A 22,454-nucleotide genomic window follows, 5' to 3' on the forward strand; every position below is an offset into this window, starting at 1 on the left:
ACGCCGAATCACGGGAATTCGCCACAAATTTGCACTTGGAGAATAGATTCGCCCATCACTACTTAAAATGAATACACTATGCCTTGTATGTTGAAATATACTATTTTTAAGAAATGTCTAGTGTCAAGCCTTGTATATGGCTATAGAAACGTTCCATAGAAACAATGCCCCTCTCAATAACTAAAACCTGAAATTTGAATATAATTCTGTAGCCAAACATTTTCACAAGTTTAACGTTACATTATGTCTAGCTGTACTGACAAGAATGTGTAAGTGCAAGAAAAGGCATACTTGGAATTTTGAACATCCCAATGTGCCTGATTGTTGTTCAGATACGTACTGGCTCTCTCTCTGGGAGACTTTGTGTTGAAAACTGTGAGTGGGTTGTTGTGATTGAGAGATGGCTCAAGGAAAGCCACAGGAATAGCCCCTGCCAAGGCTGCCAGGCACTCTCCCAGAGCTGGGCGTTGTCTGTTGGAGAAAGCAATTTAAAACACTTGAAACAAATAATAAAAAAAAATCTACACACCCATTTACCCACATGTAATTCAAGGCTACATCCATTTGGCCATATTATGCTAATTACAGCTTTTTAAAAATGACTTTCTTCATCCTTTTTGAGAAATATTTACAGACATCATAGTCCTTCTTTCTTCCTACAGTAAATCCCTATGTACAATCTGTAATAACTTACTGTATGAACAAAGCTGCAGGACACCAGAAGGCCTCCATTCTGTGCTTTAGTGATTGCAAACAGTTCAGAATGGTAATGTATAGTGAGGACAAACTCTGGGACAGCACTCTGAGATTAAAGCATGTAGGCGTTCTTTTATGTTGCTGCTGCTTTAAATCTAGATTCAATTACCAATTATTTCTCATGCATCAGCATTGTGGACATGCAGCAGGAGACTAGTATAAATCGGATTCTGGAATATATATATATAATAAAGCAGACGAATTCAAGAAATATACATTATTGCCAATATTTCATAAAATACATAAATGGAATAGAAATTTGCAAAAATAAGAACAGAGTTTTTTTTTCACCAATGCCATTTACTACATCAGGTCAAGCACTTGTGCTCCTGTTATAATTCCATTTAGTGTGGTGAAATCATGAAATATGTATTCAACATCAACGTAAACTATACAATTTCAAAGTTAGTTTCTTTATACTAGTGTTATCCTTTCCTTTGACATAGTACCAACCTATACCAAACACTTGCAGCATAAAGCTAAACTACACTTCCAGTGCACAGGGTAGATAACAGAGTTAGTATGCAAGTCACAAATGTGTGTAGGTACATCATGCTTGGGGAACACTGGAAATAGCATCTCCTCAAAGGCAGGTATCCTTGTACCCTGTGTACTTAAATACAATCAATTCACTAGGGATAGTGATGGGCGAATTTTTTTGCCAGTCGTGAATTCGTGCAATTCGCCGCCGCGAATAAATTTGTGAAATGGCAGCTAAAATTCGCCAGCGTCAAAAAAAACGAACGCCGGCGTCAAAAACGCAAATTCGCCCATCACTAATTAGGGAGGCTAAATGTATGTTGTAAGCAGTCCTGATTTGCATCCGTATTTTAGTACTTTTTTTTTACTTGCATTCATAAATTAGCCTTTTAGTGTTAAAGTCATTGCAAAGGTATAGGACCTGTTATCCAGAATATTTGGGACCTGGGGTTTTCTGGATAACGGATCTTTCCATAATTTGGATCTTCATACCTTACATACCGTAGTTACATAGTTAAAATTATGTCTACGTCTACTAGAAAATCATGTAAACATTAAATAAAGCCAACAGGCTGGTTTTGCTTCCAATAAGGATTAATTATGTCTTAGTTTGGATTAAGTACGAGCTACTGTTTTATTATTACAGAGAAAAAGGAAAATTTGGATTATTTTGAGAAAATGGAGTCTATGGGAGACATCCATTCCTTAATTCAAAGCTTTCTGGCTAATGGGGTTTCTGGATAACGGATCCCATACCTGTATTCAAATGCATTCAATAAGGATTAATTAGATTTTAGTCTGGATTAAGTACAAGATACTGTTTTATTATTACAGAGAAAAAAGAAAATTTGGATTATTTTGAGAAAATGGAGTCTATGGGAGACATCCATTCCTTAATTCAGAGCTTTCTGGATAACGGGATTCCGGATAACGGATCCCATACCTGTATTCAAATGCATTCACTGCATGTATTCACAGACATAAGTCTTTGCACATTGCAGGATTGTGTGCGTCAGGTCCAGGATGAACGTTGGCAGCGGTACTGTATAGACTTTATGCTTAAAAGTGTGTGCCGCACTCACAATCGTTTGTTCCTTTGCACAGCCATTGTACTTCTCCATTCCTGTTATAATCTACACAACAACTAATAGCTTTATGCATTAAATGCTGGACACTAGTAGTTATGTTTAACTCATTCTTTAATTAACTTTGTTGTTTAACTAATCCTCAGCTCTGAAGTAAATGATTTGATTTTGCACATGTGGCTTGAATGATATAAAGCTACAGAACCCAATTAATCAGCGTGAGGAATTTATTTATGTCCTGTTCCTGCTGGCTTCCCTTGCTGTTGCCTGAATTAAACTGCTGCAATGTTTCATTGATTGGCTATCTCACAGCTTGCTGTCTGTTCTTTTTGACAGGCAATTTAGTTGCTACATGTCGGCCTCAATAAAAGCAAGAAAAAAAAAAACATTTAGACAAGTGACATTTCTACAGACAAGCAATTTATCCACATTTTTCGTTTGCCAGTGTATAGTCTGGACTTAAGCAGCTGACTGAATAATATTCATTCAGAGTGTGTCATTTTTTGGGAGGGGAACAAAGCTTGATATGAATGATGATGAAATGATTGGAGTATTCAGGTAAAATAGTAGCCAATGGCTGACAGCAGAAACATTTAAACATTATGGAGGCATTCAGGGAAAAACAGTCTATAAAATCAGGCCTGGAACTGACAACAGCAATAAGTTGTTTTTGGGCAAGTTGTTATATAAATCTTATTTAAACTTGTCACACCTGCCCCCCCCCAAATTTTCCTTCATTTATACAAGTTACGGATACATAGACTCCTTTACAGATACAGAACCAAATCCGAACACTGATTTGCATATTCAAACTTAAATTTCGACATCTATGAACGAAGTCCAGAACAGTCACGTTACATGATTTGGGGTTGGATTCTCTGAAGAGTCGGGATTCAGCCAACTATCTATTAGAAGTATATCTAGAGCAACTGGACTTGTTGATGAATCGTTGAAGATGTTTCACTACTCAGCAGCTTCTTCGGTTCAACTGTAACTACACAGGATTCACAACCTCTGTGAGTTTCACTTGTCACCTCTTTGGATAGTTACACTGCACCATTGTGATTGGATTATTGGTAGAGTTTATATGCCGAGGATTCCCCTTAGCAGTCAGCTGAAATGAAGAAGCTGCTGGGGTGAATAGTGAATTTTCGTCAGGCACGAATTTGCGCGAATTTCTGCGTTTCGCCGCCAGCGAATACATTTGTGAAATTGCAGTGAAAATTCCGATGCCGATTCTGATACCGGCGTCAAACCGTTTCACAAATTTTTCGCAGGAAATTCACAAGTTTTTTGGGGAAGCGAAACAGGAGAAATTTGCCCATCACTAATGATTATTCAGTGATTAATTAGCAAGTCCAGTTGCTCTAGATTTACTTCTACTAGCTATACCATGACCTGCATCAATGAAAACCTTCATAGACAGATTGAGCCCAATCTGAATCCTGGGAAAGGGCTGGGATTTATAGTACTCCAAAAAAAAAAAAAAAAGAATTTAAGGTGATGACACACCTATATTATCATAAAGAAAACTAATAATATTGAAGAAAAACAATTTGATTTTAAAAAAGCATGAAAGGCGCCAATAAAAAGTGTACGGTATAGATGGACATCTTTCATTCAGAGAACAAAGAGACAGAAAACATGCAGCCATAGTGATGGACTTAGATCTGTGATGCTTATTTATACAGACTTGCTTGTCTCCCTTTTTTTAGATCTAAGCCAGAAGGGACCCACCTGAGACATTGTTTGTCCCAGTATATAGTCGGCTAACCTCACTAAATAAACATAAAAGTTGGAAGTCATGTGTCTATCACCTCGATAACGTCTGTGACTCTGAGGAGCAAGAGAGAACTGTAAGCGGAGGAAGCATCCCTGCTGTTCCAGACACTTACTGCTTTGTCCTATTTATAGACTATTATCAGTGTTATATTAATGATACCCCTCTTATTGTGGTCTGATGCCATTTATATTCAGGATATTCATTCTTCTCCAAAACATGTACAGTATCTTGGATATTTTCATTCATGGCGAGCTATTGTATTCTTTAACGTTAAGTTCCCTTTTCATTTTGCTCAGTCAAATGGAAGGCAATTCATAACCAATTCACTGTGCAGTCACTCAGCAACAATAACCACAACAAAGAAAAAGAAAGATGCAGCATTGTTGTCTGAAAACCACACCGCAAACATTTTTATTCTCTTTGCCTTTGTTTACAGCAAGACCAGTCGAACAGAAGAAAAGAACGAGCACAGTCTCAGTGCCTAGCTATTCAATGGCACCCCCAAAAGGTTGCAGAGGTTAATTACATGTCAGCAAGTCTGACAGACCACTTTCTAGTCTTCATCAGATCTGCATCTACTTAAAGTAATCTCTTGACTTTGCAACACTGTCACAATTTCACAGCTCTAATGTCACAAACGCTCAATATGTTGCATATTATTACTGGGTCAAGCTTTTCTTATTTTCGGTTATCATGGCAAAATAAGTGAATTACTTCATTGTTATTCTCAGGAACCTTAAGGGCTTCTAGTTCTATGATGTTCTCATTTGTCAGCCTACATTCAGTGGCAAAATATATAATGGTAAGTGTAATATCACACAGCCAGCAAATAATTTATATACAGGTCAAACAGAGAATATATAACTGATAAAGTGTGTCCGCTGCACCCCTCACCTAAACATTGGATGTGAACTACAGGAAGATAAATAAAATTTCAAGCAGGTCCACTTTATTAGTTGCACTTATATACATGTGTTCAGTTGCTGTGTATTCCTCAATGGGATGGGCAGGGTATGTGCTGCCAGATAAGGCCCAGCTATAATATCAGTGAATGAAGGCTGCAATATTTGCAAAGCAGACAGAGAAAGCTGTATATTCCAAAAGTGCAGCAGAGCCACATATTACTTACTTGTTTCCTCTAATCTAAACTGGGTTAATTAGACACAAAGAAAACTAGTTAATATGAAAGTAAAAGACCTTTCACTGTATTAAAAGTGAGAGGGGTGAATGAAAATGTTTGCAAACCAAATATTGCACTAGATATCAGCCTATAGGAGCAACTTATCAATGACCTGAAATAACAGATGTCTAGAGTTTACCTTTCAACATAAATGTTCTTTCCTGTTCCAAGTGCATACAGACTACACAAAATTCGGTAGCAGGAAACTTGCACATCATCCACTAAAAAGAAAGGGAAAAGACATACGGTTAGTTGTCCCCATGTTGTATTTAATACATTACTGCACTGGTGCATTTCACTGGTATTTTTGGGTTTTAGAGAGTGTGGCGTATTGAGCACAAGACAAGGAGGAAGGAAAAGGTAATGCAAAACCAGAGGACTTTTCAAACAATTACAGAACATACAGAAAACAGCTTTTCTAAGCAAAAAAATGAGCTGTAGGAGGAGTAGATTTCTGAAAAGTAGGAGTTTTGAGAACTAGAAGTAGAAAACATGGGTGGACTCAAGCTCAAGGAAGACTCTTAGCATATCTCAGACAATGCCAAGGACTGTTTACAATTTTGCTAAAATGATTTTAAGAAAATGGTGTATTTAAAGGACCTGGCTCTTTTGCCTAATAAAAGTAAATATAATCCTAAGAAACTTTCCAACTTCACCCAAAGAAATGATTCAAAATACCATTTTATAAAATTAGTCAAGAACAATGAACTTTAATTACACTATATAAATTATACAAATCTTTGTTTCCTTCAGTCTGGAATTCTAGCAAGCAGGCAGGAGCCATTTTGTGGACACTGTTATTAAGACAAGACTTGTATCATCTCAGAATCTTGTTTGTGCACCAGAATGGGGGACCCGATGTCCATCCCCATGCCCTGGCTACACAATTAAATGGTGAAGAGAGAGGGGGATGTGGGGAGCAGTGACATCTAGGAAGTGCTGAATGGAAAGTGAAAGTAATTGTCTGCCCTAACTTTATGCCTAAGGCATAGAGGAGGGGCAGACACTATTTGATTGACAGATGAGATTTTTCAATGAGCTCACAACAGCTATGAATGCTTTAATAAAAAATAGAAATTGGATTTCATGTTTAATTTGAAAAGGACTTTTATTATACAACATTTTTCTTGGTTTAAAATGCTCTGTAAATGTAATTGCAATTGAAATAGTTTACTTCATTATCCCTTTCTGTCCTCTTGGTCTGACTTTCAAAACAATGTTACAGAAGTCAAAGCTTCAATCAACTTTAACCATTTTGCTTGCAACAATGTTTCTGGTGTCCAAAAGTTGCAAAGAATGCAAAGGACAGATATTAAACAGCAAATCGATTTTCAAATATATAATACTGTTAAAATGTGTTATTATATAAGAATGTTACTTAGAAAAATGTTAGTTATGGTCACATTGCAGTTGAACTCTATGCAACATGAAAGGGGTAACCAAATGTAACACAAGGGATGTTGCTGGGCTGTGGGAATTATATTGAAGTATAAACTAATGTATGTAATTTTGAAATGACTTCTTGGGTAGGGTTAAGGAGAGTTTGAATCTGGAAGGATCAGAAACATGGCACGGATTCTCTAAAGATATGTTTCACTTTCTTAAACAAATGACTTTTGCTCTGTGTTGTTTATTTCTAACAACAATATCAATGAAAACTAAAGCCTTAAAATGTATATAGCCAGAGATGGTGCATTGTATATACTGAATTTACTCTACCAGCCCAGAGGTTCATCAGCCCTAGCAATAATGATCCGGGCCTTGGATCTTGTTAGGCCATTTTTTGAGTGCCAGTAATGCTGCACACATTCAGTGTGATCTGAGCCACTGCTGAGAAGCTAAGCTTAGCGGTCAATGGAAATCTTCAAGCAGTAAATAAAGTCCATCTGTCATATAAGTTGATGCTAAAGGGCTAATTATTAAATTCTGATATAGAATGTGCTGTTCTTTAGCTATCAGGTAATGTGAATCTTAAAGGTTTACTGTCATGGGAAAAACATTTTTTTCAATATGAATCAGTTAATAGTGCTGCTCCAGCAGAATTCTGCACTGAAATCCATTTCTCAAAAGAGCAAACAGATTTTTTTATATTCAATTTTGAAATCTGACATGGGGCTAGACATTTTGTCAATTTCCCAGCTGCCCCTGGTCATGTGACTTGTGCCTGCACTTTAGGAGAGAAATGCTTTCTGGCAGGCTGCTGTTTTTCCTTCTCAATGTAACTGAATGTGTCTCAGTGGGACATGGGTTTTTACTATTGAGTGCTGTTCTTAGATCTACCAGGCAGCTGTTATCTTGTGTTAGGGAGCTGCTATCTGGTTACCTTCCCATTGTTTTTTTGTTTGGCTGCTGGGGGGGGAAAGGGAGGGGGTGAAAACAGCAGCCTGCCAGAAAGCATTTCTCTCCTAAAGTACAGGCACAAGTCACATGACTTGGGGCAGCTGGGAAATTGACAATATGTCTAGCCCCATGTCAGATTTCAAAATTGAATATAAAAAAATCTGTTTGCTCTTTTGAGAAATGGATTTCAGTGCAGAATTCTGCTGGAGCAGCACTTTTAACTGATTCATTTTGAAAAAATTTTTTTTCCCCATGACAGTATCCCTTTAATTAATAACTGATTAGACTAATATGGCAACCTTTATATTAAACATATTGTATATTGTGAGTCGATCTCTAAGATCAGGTAATTTACAACATTCTAGAGAATGTACTGTGAATTAGCAGAACAGAAAAATCATTGACGGATAGGAAAGCAGCACTTGCATAATGTAAATAAAAAACATACAATGGACTTACACAATAAATCAACACCAAACTGGTGGCGAGCTACATGCTCAAAGATTGATGTTAGGATGGGCAAAAGTGCCACAGTGGTGTAGTTAATGTTCTGGGAGACTCCCTTCATTTGAGTCCTCGAGTGAGTAAACTTTCCCAGTTTCAGATTTTCCAACGTTTTCTCCAAATCTTCAGCAGCATTTTCAAAAAATGCCCGAACGCCTGCCTTTACCAGCTCAGATCCAGATTTCATGACTGTACTGTGAAGGTAGGAAAATATTGCAAGTTTTACAAATCTTTTTGTTGATAATAGTGATCAGGATTCAGGGTGATATTTTGAAGAATACGATGGTAACATTTACCGTGTGTCCAGTGTCTGAGCAAGAATGTGTAGGCAGCTCACCATTGTGGCAGAATCACTTCCTGCATTCAAGAGAAAATGAGCTCAGATCTCTCACAGTTTTAAAATGACTTTACAATGACCCACCACAGGCACGGGAATTTACCACGGATTAGGCAAGATTAATTTGGTAATAAATAAATAAGATAAACTAGATACGGCTTGCAGCTGATTTGCATCAAAATGTAAGCGCAATTGCATCCATTTTAATTGTCCAACTGCATTTGTGGCAGATGCAACTTGGATTTATGGGGAAAAACACTGCATTATGGGGGCAAAAACGTGGCACTTTACTAAATTGTAATTTGCACACTGCACTTACATTCGCAAATGAAATGACCCCTTCGATGTCTGACTATTGCAAATACTTATCATAGCATGTTACATATGTTTACTATACAAAGCGGAGTTGCTGAAAATAAGAAGCCAAATTGATGGAGCAAGTATAATGTTCATCATGTATACTAAGTAATATATATTTATAAACCAAGAAATTACCCTACACTAAAATAGAGAAGAGGTCAGATAAAGGTAAACTCCTCTAACATAAATGCATTTATTTGCACAAAATGGGCCCTGCCTAGAAATATTGCACTTGAGGCAAACTACTGCGACTTACCAAAGAGAGAAATCCTATGTCTGACAAGAGCTGCCAGTTTGCAGAAAAGACTGAAGTGGAGGATAATGAGCACAGAGGGAAGCAGAAGAAAAGAAAAGGAAAAAATGGAGCAGATTAGGAAAGAAAGATACAAGTAAAGCTGGTATGCTGATATATCATTTTCATAGTAAAGTGCAAAGAACAGCAAGAGAATAGCATTATTGGGGCAACTAGCAGTAACTGGCTTTAAAAGACATTATTCAATGCTGTTAAACGATATCATCATTTATTTATTTTATGCCCAGAATTTACACAGAAAATATAATAATAGTGCAATAAAACAAAAATTTGACACTTATTTAACACAAAATGAGATTAAAGAATGTGTTAGTTTCAGGTGCGTAACTACAGAGGAAGCAGACCCTGCGGCTGCAGGGGGGCCCAGGAGGTACAGGGGGCCCCATGAGGCTCTCATTGATGAGCAATTTCAACATATATTGTTAAAACAGGACAAACACTGGATATGTTGGGGGCCCTAAAATGAATTTGCTGTAGGGCCCAGCAACATCTAGTTACGCCACTGGTTAGTTTGTATAGCAAGCCCCTCAAAGGCCAACATTATCCCAAATGGTCCGTGGGCAAATAGGTTGGTAATCTGAACAATCTGGCAAAATACATGGAAAGTCCACTTTTACTGATTTATCTGGGTGACAAGCCCATTCCAGAATGATGCTGATTTATAGGTTTCACTACATGAAGTCCAGAACCCATACCGTTCTTGATCCAGGGATGGACCCCAAAGCAGGTGGCAAAGGAAGCTTTGTCCATTTATGTCTTCTGGGTAACCAACTATTGTACAAAGGCACTTCAATTTTTTTGGCCAAAATACCCAGTATATAGACAAGTGACTATATGGTTCGGTTGGAAAATCATTTGACAATTTTAAATAGTAACTTTGTGCTGTCTTTAAAAAGTGTATACTGTACTCATATTCAAGAGATGTTTCATGTAAAAGTTAAAAGTTGATCAGTTTGTTAACTGGGCCACTCCAATTCATATATAAAAAGATTAAAAACAGCACACAGCTCAGAAAGCAAGTTATAGATGCAGTATTTGACAAAGGTTCTAAAGAGAACAGAAATGTTGACAAATCCAATGTTTAATTATTTATTATAGATCCTAATGAATAGTGGACTGCTTTCTTGGAAAATGGAATAAGTTTTCTAGCATCCAACATTACAGTTATTATGTTCCAGAGTACACCTGTTTGGTAGAATTTTAAGCATCCAGCCTATTACAGGTACAGTACAAACACAGTTATCTTGCAGCTGATGAGAATGCAGCTATCGCAGAAACGTGTCATAGATGAACATGGACCATCAAATCATGCCAAATGCTCTGCAGATGCTAAATTTCTGTTATGACAAAAGTTGTAATGAACAGTGTGGTTGATGAAAAAAATCCATTTATAAACTAAAAAACCCAGTACAGAACCATAAATTAAGTATTGCTGTAAACTCCAGAAGGGTTACTATTTCTCTTGAATCCAATGGCAGTATTCCATATTAATTCCATGCTGCGTCATACAGTATGTGTCTAAGATTTCATGTGTGTCTAGCAATGGCCTTGTAACCATCTGTTCCTGGAGAGGCTTAATGAGGAGGAAACGAGAGGCCTGGAGAGGACCAGTCAAATAGAAAACCTGACAGGACCTGAAATGTGCATCGTATAAATTAACTTGTCTAAACACGTTTCAAAAAGTCAAAACTAAACTGTTTGATGGAAAATTGATAGATATTTCTGCAAAAACATCTGTTAAATGGTGACTGATTCCGTTTGTCATTTTGCTTATTTCTTTTTTTAAAATTCTTTTTTAGAGGGAAGTGGGTACCGTTTCAGAATATACAGTACACCTGCACCACTCAATGGCGCATTCATATGGCTGATATTCAGATAAAAACTCTATGTACAGTTAAATGCAATTATATTCATCACCACATAAATATTATATACTCAGGGTTTCAGATTGAAATCTTTTTAAACACCTGATTTAAAATGTAATGATGACTGTGAGAACTGTAAGGAAATGCACTGGGGCATTACCAATGCAAAAAGGACATTGTACTTGTACTACAGGCAGTCCCTGTATAAGGAAAACTATAGCACCAGAATGAATACTCAACCAATACATAGTTTATATCATATTAAGTGGCCTGTTAAGAATCTTATATAGATATCAACACATACTGCCCTTTTACATCGTATACCTTGAGCCCCCCATTTATTGATATTCTCTGCACTCCATCAGAGATCAACTGACCAGAAATAATGCAGCACTGTAACAGGAAGAAGTGCTGGCGTAAAAAACAGAACTTTGTCCATTAATTGGCTCATGTGACCTAACATGGATGTGTGTCCTTGGTTTGTTTGTGTGCACCATGAATCGTATTTACCAGGGGGTGACACTTATCTATCAAGGTCCGAATCTGAGTATTTCTAAGTTAGAAATCCAAGCAACTCCGATTGCCCGAATGGACCTTATTTATGAAGAAAAAATCCCGAAAAAATAGGGTCGGGCAAACTTCGGAGCTTTCCAGCAAAAACTCACAATTGTTTGTGGTTTCTGTGCAACAAACTCGGAGTTTTCAGAGTTTTTTGCTCAGAAACCACAAACTCATCAGATATCGGTATGGACATCAGCGCAGACACTGTGACCTTCCCCATTGACTTATACAAGACCTCGAGAGCTTTTAGATGCCGGGGTTTCGGATTCTGAGTTTTTAAACCATTCGACTTTAATAAATCACGAGATTTGTAGGTTTTTTCTTTCCTCCGAAAACCACAAATTATCTGAGGTTCGGATATTCGGACCTTAATAAATAACCCCCATAGTTCTTAAAAAAACTATTTTATATTTAGGATTACTCAATAGCACATACTACGCTGTACTAAAAAAGTATATTTTTAAACAAAAACTACACCATATATTCCAAATGGATTGATTGGAAGCAATTATCAGAAAAGACAACAAACACAACAAAATTCTTTAACATGTGGGTAACATATATAGCTTTGCTTCCACAACACATTAAAAACCTGACGGTTTACACCTTTAGACAAACAACATGGCATGATCAAGAAACACTAAGAGAACACCCACTCATAATGGAGTCATCCCAATACTTAGATACATGGCAACAAGAACATGGAAGACTGAACTTCGCATCCCCCAGGAGTCATCAAATAAATAGATTATTGGCTACATACCCATTAAACCCTACATAGGGTCCCATACTCAACTTCGAGCTGAAGTTTTCATACTGTTAATTTATATTGTTGAAAAAATGTGGAGAACGTTTTCTCATTGTTATCAATACGTACAAAACAGCATAATGGAAATGTACTTTATTATGTGAAAATGTAATAAAAATATGTTATAAAAAAAGTATATTTTTGTGAAAATCAAAAGAAGCAGGGTTTTACATATGAGCTGTTTCATGCAAAAGGGATATAGAGATATACATTGTTCTGGGTATACTCTACTACATACCTTGCTACCATTTCTTTCTCTTTGTTGGAGGCATAACCACTACTGCTTAAAGTTTTCGTTGGTGAGGAAAGAAAATACAGACAGTGGTTCTTAAAGTACTGATCAACAAGGGGAAGCAGAACCTGAAACATGAAAGGAATGTCATTAGCCCTATGACTTAGTTTGGGAGCCAGTTATTTCCTTTACTCTAATATTCCCAGAAAAGCTTCTCTGCTAGGCATTTAGTGGGCCATAACAAAATGTTTTTAGAGATTCACTTCTAAACCTTAGGCTAGAACTGTGAATGATGAATTGCACTCATCATTACTGCGGAGAATATCATTCAGATGTTGCTTTTTTAGAGGAACAAAGTAATCAAGGCAATGCATCAAGCACAACTGAGGTTAACTGGGGATTTTAACAATGAAATGCTTTTATCAGTCAATTTTTTTCGTCTCCTTCTCTTTACAGGCTATGAGCAAAATCCACTGCTCTTTTTCCTGCTCTCTACCTTTCTCCAGTCTTTCATAGTCTTGGCTTTTCACTCCAATAACATTAGGCCAAACAATCAAAATAATTTCTTATGCAAAGGTTGTGGTCTGGTAAAAGTATGCAATAAGCAAAAACAGATCAGGGGAAGTACTAGGAAAGTCATATTTTTCCACAAACACATTTAGGGGCAGATTTCGCAAGGGTCGAATTTCGAAGTGCAAAAAACTTCGAAATTCGACCATCGAATTGCATTACTTCGATATGCGAAGTCAAAGTTTTTTTAATCTAATTTGCCCATATTTGGTCGAAGTCAAATCGTTTGATCATACGATGAAATCCTTCGAATCAAACGATTTTACTTCGACTTCTAAAAATTTAGCCAAATGTTGTCTATAGGTTTTAGGAGGTCCCCATAGGCTAACATAGCAATTCGGCAGGTTTAAGGTGGCGAAGTGTCGAAGTCAAACTTTTTTAAAGAGACACTTTTTTACTTCGAATCGAAGTCGAAGTTGAATTTAGGCCTATTCGATGGTCGAAGTAACCAAAAATTAGTTCGAAATTCGAAAGATTTTGAATTCGAATATTCACTTCGACCCTTAGTAAATGTGCCACTACCCAGACTGAAAAAAAGTGATGAGAGTGACTTTACAGGATCTTTTACAAGGCCATCATAAGGAACCTATTAGCCCATCTGAGTCATATGTAAGTAGGATATTTGGGCATAAAATGGAATGGTATACTGCTCATCAACCTACTACCCCCTGGATTATCAGTTGAGGTGCAGCTACCTTGATTAATATTAAAAAGCAAATCATCCCGAAATTGGCTGAGTGTGTCTGGTGAATAGACAGTCGCTCTGCTATTGATGTATAATGTTACACACTTACTTTAGCAAAAAATTTAATCTCTTGCTCATGAGGTGACTTCTCAGATTTACCACTGCCCACAACAGCCTCTGTTTAGAAAGAAGCAAACAGGAAAATTAAATAAAAGATGTGTATATTATCTTCGTATTTCAATTATTTTCTCAAAACAAGTTTTTTTTGGTGATCCATTATCCTTCATTTACCTATTATATAAAGAACAATATTTGTCCATCAAGAGAATTCCCCCTAAAAGTGACCATAGGATTTATCTATAGTCCCAAAAATCTGTACATTTTTATTATGTTTAAAGAACAAGTCAGCTTGCACCACACTGATGTACCCACTATCTTTCACTGGAGAAGAGGTGCTTACAGGAATTGTTCAGTATAAAAATAAAAACTGGATAAACAGATAGGCTGTGTAAAGTAAAAAAAAAAATCCTAATATAGTTAGTTAGGCAAATATGTCATGTATAAAGGCTGGAGTGACTGGATGTCTAACATAATAACCAGAACACTACTTCCTGCTTTTCAGCTCTCTTGGTTTCCACTGATTGGTTACCAGGCACTAACCAATCAATGACTTGAGGGGGGGCATAATTGTCATAATTGTTTGCTTTTGAATCTGAGTTGCATGCTGAGGATCAATTACAAACTCACTGAATAGTTATGGCCCATGTGGGCACCCTTCAAATCACTGACTAACTCAGAGTTAGAGAGCTGCAAAGCAGGAAAAAAGTGTTCTGGTTATTATGTTTGACATTCAGTCACTCCAGTCTTTATACATTACATTTTTGGCTAACTAACTATATTAAAAACATAATTTATTTTGCCCAGCCTATCTATTTACTCAATTTTTATTTTTACACTGAACTGTTCCTTTAAGGTAGAATATAGTAATGATGCATACATATATTGGGGGGAATACAATGAACTCTCTGATTCTTTATTCATTAGTAAATCCTTGAGGGCAAAAAGGCATACTTATAGATTAGATGAAAGGAAATTTCATGTTAGGGTGCAAACAGGATTTTTTTTTTTACAGTGAGTTTACAGTGAGAGATATGAAGTTGTAAAATTCTATGTCTGAAGAGGTTGTACTGGTAGATACATTAGAAAGCTTCAAGAAGCTGGATTCCTTCTGAGAAAGTGAGCAAATACAAGAATACTGCAATCTACAAAGTTTATCCAGAAACATGAGTCAGAAGGAAATGTTGAGGCTTCAACTTCCTCTAGGTCAGCTAGCTAGAAATATATACGTTTTGCAACTTTAGCTCCTATGATACTAGCCTCTTCTGTCGCTCCTGGATAACTATGGTTTCATGCCCCCTTCTTGATTATAAAAATACTCGGGTGCATTTATCTTTGTTTGTGCACACCCATTCTCAGCCATATTGGATTATTCCCTATTCACTGCCTGCACGTGCAACACCTAAAATACCCCCTTGGGCCACATGTCATTGCTGCTGCTGTTGCCATTAGCCATCACCTAACTGCACTGCAAACTATATTGAAACATTCCTGTCCAATACATACTTAACTTTTATTATAATTCTGTTTAAGTAAAAAATGCAAGACAGACTTGGAAACAAAATCTTTATAGTACTATAGCTCACCTAAGTGTGCAATAAACTCCTGTGCCGAGTCCACATAATGAATAACTTTTTTGAGAAACTTAAAGGCAAATCTTTTTTCCATGGAAGATGCATCGAGCTCCATATCTTTCAGTCCTCTAATTATAAGCGCAAAACAGAACATAACATTAGTCCAGAGAATACCACAACAATACACATACTGAAAACAACCACTCATTACTAATGAAATAATTATATGACTACCTGGATATGGCATAGCCATTTACTTGAAGGAATTTGAACAGCTCCTGAGCTTTCTCTCGATCTCGAGCCTTCTCCTTTGCAGTTAAGGTATCATAAGGCACCAGTAATGGATGGCTACCTCCACCTGAAGGCCGTTGAATATTGTTAACATTCACAAGTGTACATGAGTCCACACAAATTGAACAAATGTATGCTGTTAGACACTGTAAATAACCTAGGTATTTTGCTTTAAAGGGAAGAATACCCCCATTTTACACATAAATGCCAATCCAATTTATTAAAGGAAATGACAGGTCCCAAGGTTTCCAGGTAATAGATTCAATACCTATAGAGCTTGTGCATATAAGTGGGGCACCTCAAACATATAGAGCACGACCTCTACGTTTTGTGCAGACAGGTAGAATCACGTGGATGTATAAATTATATTTTATTTAAATTTAAAACATCAAACATGTGCATCTAACCTTTGCTTTCCAGTTCCATCTTCTTTTTCTTAGCCCAAATGTTGTGGTAGTTTTCTGCCATCACTTCAACCATCCCCTGCATAAACCCATGATATAATCAGAGCTAAAAATTTTGCGAAGAACAGTTTCTTCTTAGTTCAGTGTTGACTTTGAATCTGTTAACTGTACAAATGCTAAAGAAGAGTATCGCTGACATGAGGTTAACTGAAACACTGTCTCAGATCTATGTTAATGTGTTCTGGTTCACACAAGATTAAAATTTCCACTAGATAAAATTAATCTGACTGTTTCCATCTAATTTGATAAAACCTTGACAACATGAGAAACATTCCTTGCTAAAAGATTTAATCTCTGCCATCCAGTGTAGCCATATTAGGAAAATCTCTCTCAAAGAGATAAAGTAATTCTAAAACAGAGAAAAGGTTCTGCCAGTTCCAAAAAATGATTTCGTCATATCACCCACAGAAAGATAATCTCTGAATATGAATGTCCTGCAGATTCACAGGACCCTGAGATTATCTTCTTGGTCAGTTGAAAGGATTTTAAATGGGTATAAACCATCAGAAAAACAAACCTGCAGCTCCCTGGAAAGGACAACGTTGCTCAGATCCTGTGGAGCAGGGTTATATCCATTTCCCTGCAAAATACAGAATAGGATCAGTTCATCAAGATGAAAAAAAACAGTGAATCTCAATACTTTCAGAAGTAAATTTAAAAAAATTATCCATGCTTATATCACCAAGCAAATTACTTGTAGGCTGTGTGCACAAACATTATGCAGAATGTTATATACCTGCATCCCAAACTTTTGTGCACTCCAAAATTGTGTGTACTGTTATCATAGTGAGTATGTGCACAAGCATACAATTTACAAGCAGCATTGACAACAAGGTATAAAGGTGGCCATACACAGAGAACTGCTCGTTTGGCGATTTCACCAAATAAGTGTATCTCTCCCCCATATACCCACCATCAAGGCGGCAAAATATCTGACTGACCCGAACATGGGTCCTAACAGATCATAATTCAAGCAATACCGATTGTCGTATTGAGGGACTAAATCAATTTTTACCCCCGCCCGATTGACATCTGCCTGACTCTCAGTCAGCTAGCGATTGGGAAAGCCCATCGGAGGGCCGAACACACGGGCCAATAAGCTGCCGACTGGGTCTGCCGGCGGCTATTATCGGCCCCAGTATGTCCACCTGAGTTGAGTTTGTTGTGTATAAGTCCAGTTTGGGATATGCAGTGCAAACAACACTTATGGGCTTGCTGTGTAATTACCTAGTCAGATACAGGGTCAAAGTATATATTTGCTCACTATTTCAAATGATGCTGCTCCAGAAATCCATATACTTATCTCCTTGACTCTCCGAGAATACATGTTTTTTATATGCACATGCCAGCTGTTATTTGCCTGGCTGATACAGGTACATGCTGTTCATATTGTATATACACATGACTATTAACTACCTGGCTGGACTGGGATATGCTGCGCATCTTCTCATTTTCACGATGCAATGCCAAAGCTTCTCCTTCTTTGGTCCGTTCCACGCTCCAGCCCATTGATAACATCGTTTTCACAGACTCTCTTACAGGCCAGCGGTAAATTTCTTTCTCCTATGAAGTATCAAGAGTGATTATTATTTAAAAAAAATGTAAATAAGAGAAGAGAGCAAACAAGGATTTCTGTAAAAAAAAAAAAAAAAAAGAATAATGTTTCCTTTGTGTAATATCCCATATGTTGTATAAACATGTAGCTTATTCAGTTCGGCAAGAATGCAGAAAGACAATAGGGATCATTTACAGTTTCCCCAGGCAGAAGTGCTCATTCACAGAACATGTCTGCTCATGGAAATGGATGTATGGTGCACCTTGTGATACAAATTCATTGTGTGGTGCACAGTGCAGCATCAGGGGGCTTGTGTACTTTGCCGCTACCTAACTTGTGCATCTTAATCACCCTCATATTAGGGGACAGATGGGCAACTACAAGCCTACATAATAATACAGTACTGCTCAAGGCAAATAACATTATTTAATTTTCCACCCCCTTCCTTTATAGAGAACAAACAATAGCAGAAGTATAAGCTACAGTCAGTAGTAGCAGCATGTGCTGTGCAAAGGTGCATTGATCATGCGACAGTCAATCACTTTATGTGAATACGGCCATTACTTTCGCACTATTTCCAACTACAATGAAATTAAAGGGCATGTGTTGGGTAAAAATGTTAACCCCAACCAAAAAGTGGGGGCTCATAGAGCCCACATTCCATAAAAAATGCCCCCCGACAGCGCTACGCTACCCGCACCAGGAGGGAGCTCCCGGTGTGAGCAGCCATGTTCGGTCACTTGCATGCGCATAATGAAAAGCTGCCCGAATTGCTCATTATGCACATGCGTGTGATGTCACATGTGCGTTATGCGCATGCGAGTGACCAGAGACCCGACCCCGGTGTATACATTTATGATTCCTATCATATTCCATGTCCAACCAGAATGATATGTAATTCACTGAAAATTTCAATTTAGTCATGCTGTAAAACTGTTTAAAAATGAATCAATGCAATGCAAACCCAATCATCTTTGAATTGAAAATATTTCATAAAAAGGAAGGCACTTTTGGGGATCCCTACCCACCGTTTGAGAATGCCTTATGCAATATATGAACAGATTATTTCAATATATTTTTCAGTGATTAATAAGTGAGATCTTTTAATCCACTTGGAAAGTGTCTGCCTGACCCCAAATAAAACTGGAGAATATTGATATTTGGACCCAAACTAGAGCTGTAGAACATGGATTTAAGGAATGCAATGAAAGGGAAAGGAAAACTGAAAAAGTCATCCTACAGTACTTACCTTTTCTGACAGTGTCTTATATGGTCGCAACAGTGGGTGAGTTTTCATGTTCTCATCAAGAGACATTCCATATTTCCAGCCACTGTGGATCTGAATAGACAGGGATACAGCTGAATCAGATGTGTAGAAAGCAATCGTTACACATTACAGTCCAAGAGCCATGACATTGCTTGATAGTGACAATTTCACCTGACATGATTCTTGCCTCAAGCAAATCTATTTCCTGCCGCTACTAAATATTATTTCACTGTTCTACTGTTACAGCCAAATGTCATTTTTTAAAAAGTGACTACTGAATATGATCTATATTTGTAGGGATGAATTTTTTAAATATACATTGTGGATTTGGAAGCATTAACCTTAAATTACACTATGGGGGTTATTTATTAAAAGTCGGGTTGATTACCTGAAAAATTCGATTTTTCTAGGGTATTTTTTAAGGGATGCATCGAATCCAGGATTCGGCCAGGATTCAGCCTTTTTTAGCAGGATTTGGCCGAATCCTTCTGCCCGGCCGAACCAAATCCTAATTTGCATATGCAAATTATGGGCGGAGAGGGAAATCGCGTGACTTTTTGTCACAAAACAAGAAAGTAAAAAATGGTTTCCCCCTTCCCGCCCTTAATTTGCATATGTAAATTAGGATTCGATTCGGTATTCGGACGATTCCTTCGTGAAGGATTTGGGGGTTCGGCCAAATCCAAAATAGTGGATTTGGTGCATCCCTAGTATTTTTCAGTCAATACTCAAATTTTTGGGATTTATTATACCCTGAACCTGGAAATAGCTTGAATCTGAAAATACTCCAGCTAAAACCTGTTAAGGTCATGTAGAAGTCAATGGCAGAGGTCCCTTGAACCATCTGAAGATGTTTGTAGCCTTCATGATGTTCAGGGTTTGTTTTGGTGGGTTTCGATTGGAAACTCGATTAATTCGATCGATTTATGTATTTTCCTGTGAAAACTTGAGAAATTTCAGTATTTGGGGTTTTCAACCAGAATTCACTGATTTGATTTTTCCCATTTGAGTTTTTTCTTAAATCAGAAAACTTTTAAGTTCATTTTAAGTATAATATATATATAGAATGTATACAAAAAATATGTCTTATTGTGACAACATATGCTCCATGTCCACTTATACAGATTTTATAATCATCATTTTCTAAATAATTCAAAGTCCTTCATTGCTGTAAAAATTCTTCATTCATAATGAGAACTGGATGTGTATTCTTTTCCAACTTTCTTTGACATGACCTGCCAACTTTCACTAATCTGTTGATTACACCCCCTAACAACTTCTGTACTCCACTGTGTTCATTCACACTATTGTTTAATGAGGAACAAAACAAAAATGAAGTCATTGTTTTTTCAGAAAACTTTGTAAATAACAAAACTGTATATATATATATATAGTTATTCTCTATAGTTGCGATTAGAGCAGCAATAGGCCTTCTATATATATATATACGTGTATATATATATATATATATATATATATATATATATAGATATATACACACATATACTGAAGAATAGAGATAACTAGTCTCTATCTAAGCTCACTTTAGACAAGTTATATATTTGTTTGTTGCTATTAAAAAGCTCAGAAATATCACAACTTATTTTACAAAACAAAATAGCTTACAGTAAACAGCTTATCATTTCATCCAAGGGTGTTTAAATTGAATAGTTTATGTGTATCCAGTGTCCACAAATAAACATTAAAGAATATAACAGTTCTCTGAAAAGGTGCTTAATGACTGCAGTGACAACAGCACTACATGACTGACATGATCTCCAAATGGTCCTAGAATTTTAAAGTGTCAGTTAACAGATCTCTTTTTTTTTTTTTTACTTTCACAACCAATATGGCAACAACTGCCAGACTGTTCAATATGATTAGTGGGTGGTTAACATTCCTCCTCTATGGCATGACTCTGGTTATTCTACAATATTGTATGTATTATATTTTTAAAAACAAAACATGCAGCTGAAAGAAACAGAATGGCTACCTTGTCATAGGCCCATTTATCATGTGAATGTTCGGCATTTTTGTTTACAATATATTCAAGTTTTTCGGGTAGTGTCAAGCTAAAAAACAAAAAATAAAAAATTGAGTAAACCTCAAATAATGAAGCATATTAAAATAATAACATTAACAATATATCCTAATTGAATGCACTCACCTACATTATACAAAGTATAAGATTTATTTAATGTTTTAAATGCTACAAATTCTTGCTTAACAGTCTTTGAAGACTCATGCAGAAATAATGTCAAGAGCCTAAGTGATATCTTGGCATTTCTGTTTTAAAAAGTTATTGGGCCACATTGAGTGATCTAACCGTGAGAGCACTAGTGATGTGTGGGCCAGCCAGAAATCTGCAGGACATGCGGGTCGGCCGGGTTCGGGCCGGCTGCCACATCAAGTCTTTGTGTTGCAGGAGGGTTCAGGTTGAGCATTTCCTTCTGCTCATCCAAGCATTATAAATACACCAGTAATCCCTCAAAGTAGTGCTGCTCTGAGTCCTCTGTCAAAAGAAACACAGCATTTCTTTCCTTCTATTGTGTACACATGGGCTTCTGTACCAGACTTCCTTCTTTCAGCGTAAACCTCCAGGGCTAGGACTTGAGCATGCTCAGTTTGCTCCTCTCTCCCTCCCTCCCTCTCGCTCCTCCACTCCCTGCTGGAACCTGAGCCCAGAGATATGAGTGAGCAGGGAGAGACTCAGGCAGGAAGTTATGTCACAACAAGCTAAAATGGCAGCTGCTATCCAAACAGAGAGAGCTTCTAGAGCTGTTTACTCAGGTATGGTACAGCATTCTACAGAATAAATAGTGTTATAGCTTGCACTATTGTGGCTAATATATTGGCAAAAAAATGCTTCGGTAGCTTTCCTTCTCCTTTAAGCATAGATAACTATAGGATTACATTTAAATAATGGGGTAATGATAATTAAAGTACGGAAGATCAATGTGACTTGTTTAGATTAAGTTTTTATGTATTCTAATAAAGTCTATGAAGATTCTCATTTATCCAGGTCATGACATACAGTATCTAGTAGAATTAAGACAAAGGCAACTGGACGTTTACAGTTTTTCTTGAAAACGTTTCACCACTCGTCCAAGTGGAGGTGTGATCCAGTCACAATGGTACTATGATTTTCATTGAGGCAGGTGGTAATCTTTCAGTGTATATGACTGGAAGTGTGAATTGTTGAAAAGACACCGGGGTAAGGATGTCAAAGCGGTATTGTAGGTTGATGACAAGTGGTGTCACAGGCCTCTTCTTCCTTTGGCATAAATGGCCTCTTTCACACCTCTTTCTAACCATCTGTCCTCTCTA

General features: G+C 37.1%; 1 protein-coding gene across 10 annotated transcripts in view; it reads right to left on the bottom strand.

The window, feature by feature from the left end:
* Nucleotides 1-22,454, bottom strand: part of ryr3.L (ryanodine receptor 3 L homeolog) — a 268,307-nt gene that overhangs the window by 82,025 nt on the left and 163,828 nt on the right. For all 10 annotated transcript variants that reach the window (XM_041573333.1, XM_041573332.1, XM_041573331.1 and 7 more), the window contains 14 exons: nucleotides 21,121-21,199; nucleotides 19,110-19,199; nucleotides 17,722-17,868; nucleotides 16,823-16,885; nucleotides 16,249-16,324; nucleotides 15,785-15,908; nucleotides 15,563-15,678; nucleotides 13,969-14,036; nucleotides 12,611-12,732; nucleotides 9,082-9,131; nucleotides 8,425-8,485; nucleotides 8,084-8,322; nucleotides 5,424-5,505; nucleotides 341-471 (listed from right to left, as the gene is read on the bottom strand). In XM_041573333.1, coding sequence (XP_041429267.1) covers nucleotides 341-471; nucleotides 5,424-5,505; nucleotides 8,084-8,322; nucleotides 8,425-8,485; nucleotides 9,082-9,131; nucleotides 12,611-12,732; nucleotides 13,969-14,036; nucleotides 15,563-15,678; nucleotides 15,785-15,908; nucleotides 16,249-16,324; nucleotides 16,823-16,885; nucleotides 17,722-17,868; nucleotides 19,110-19,199; nucleotides 21,121-21,199 — 1,448 coding nt within the window. The remainder of the gene's footprint in view (nucleotides 1-340; nucleotides 472-5,423; nucleotides 5,506-8,083; nucleotides 8,323-8,424; nucleotides 8,486-9,081; nucleotides 9,132-12,610; nucleotides 12,733-13,968; nucleotides 14,037-15,562; nucleotides 15,679-15,784; nucleotides 15,909-16,248; nucleotides 16,325-16,822; nucleotides 16,886-17,721; nucleotides 17,869-19,109; nucleotides 19,200-21,120; nucleotides 21,200-22,454) is intronic.

This window comes from Xenopus laevis, chromosome 8L, assembly GCF_017654675.1.
Source record: "Xenopus laevis strain J_2021 chromosome 8L, Xenopus_laevis_v10.1, whole genome shotgun sequence".
In the NCBI taxonomy this organism is placed as follows: Eukaryota; Metazoa; Chordata; class Amphibia; order Anura; family Pipidae; genus Xenopus; species Xenopus laevis.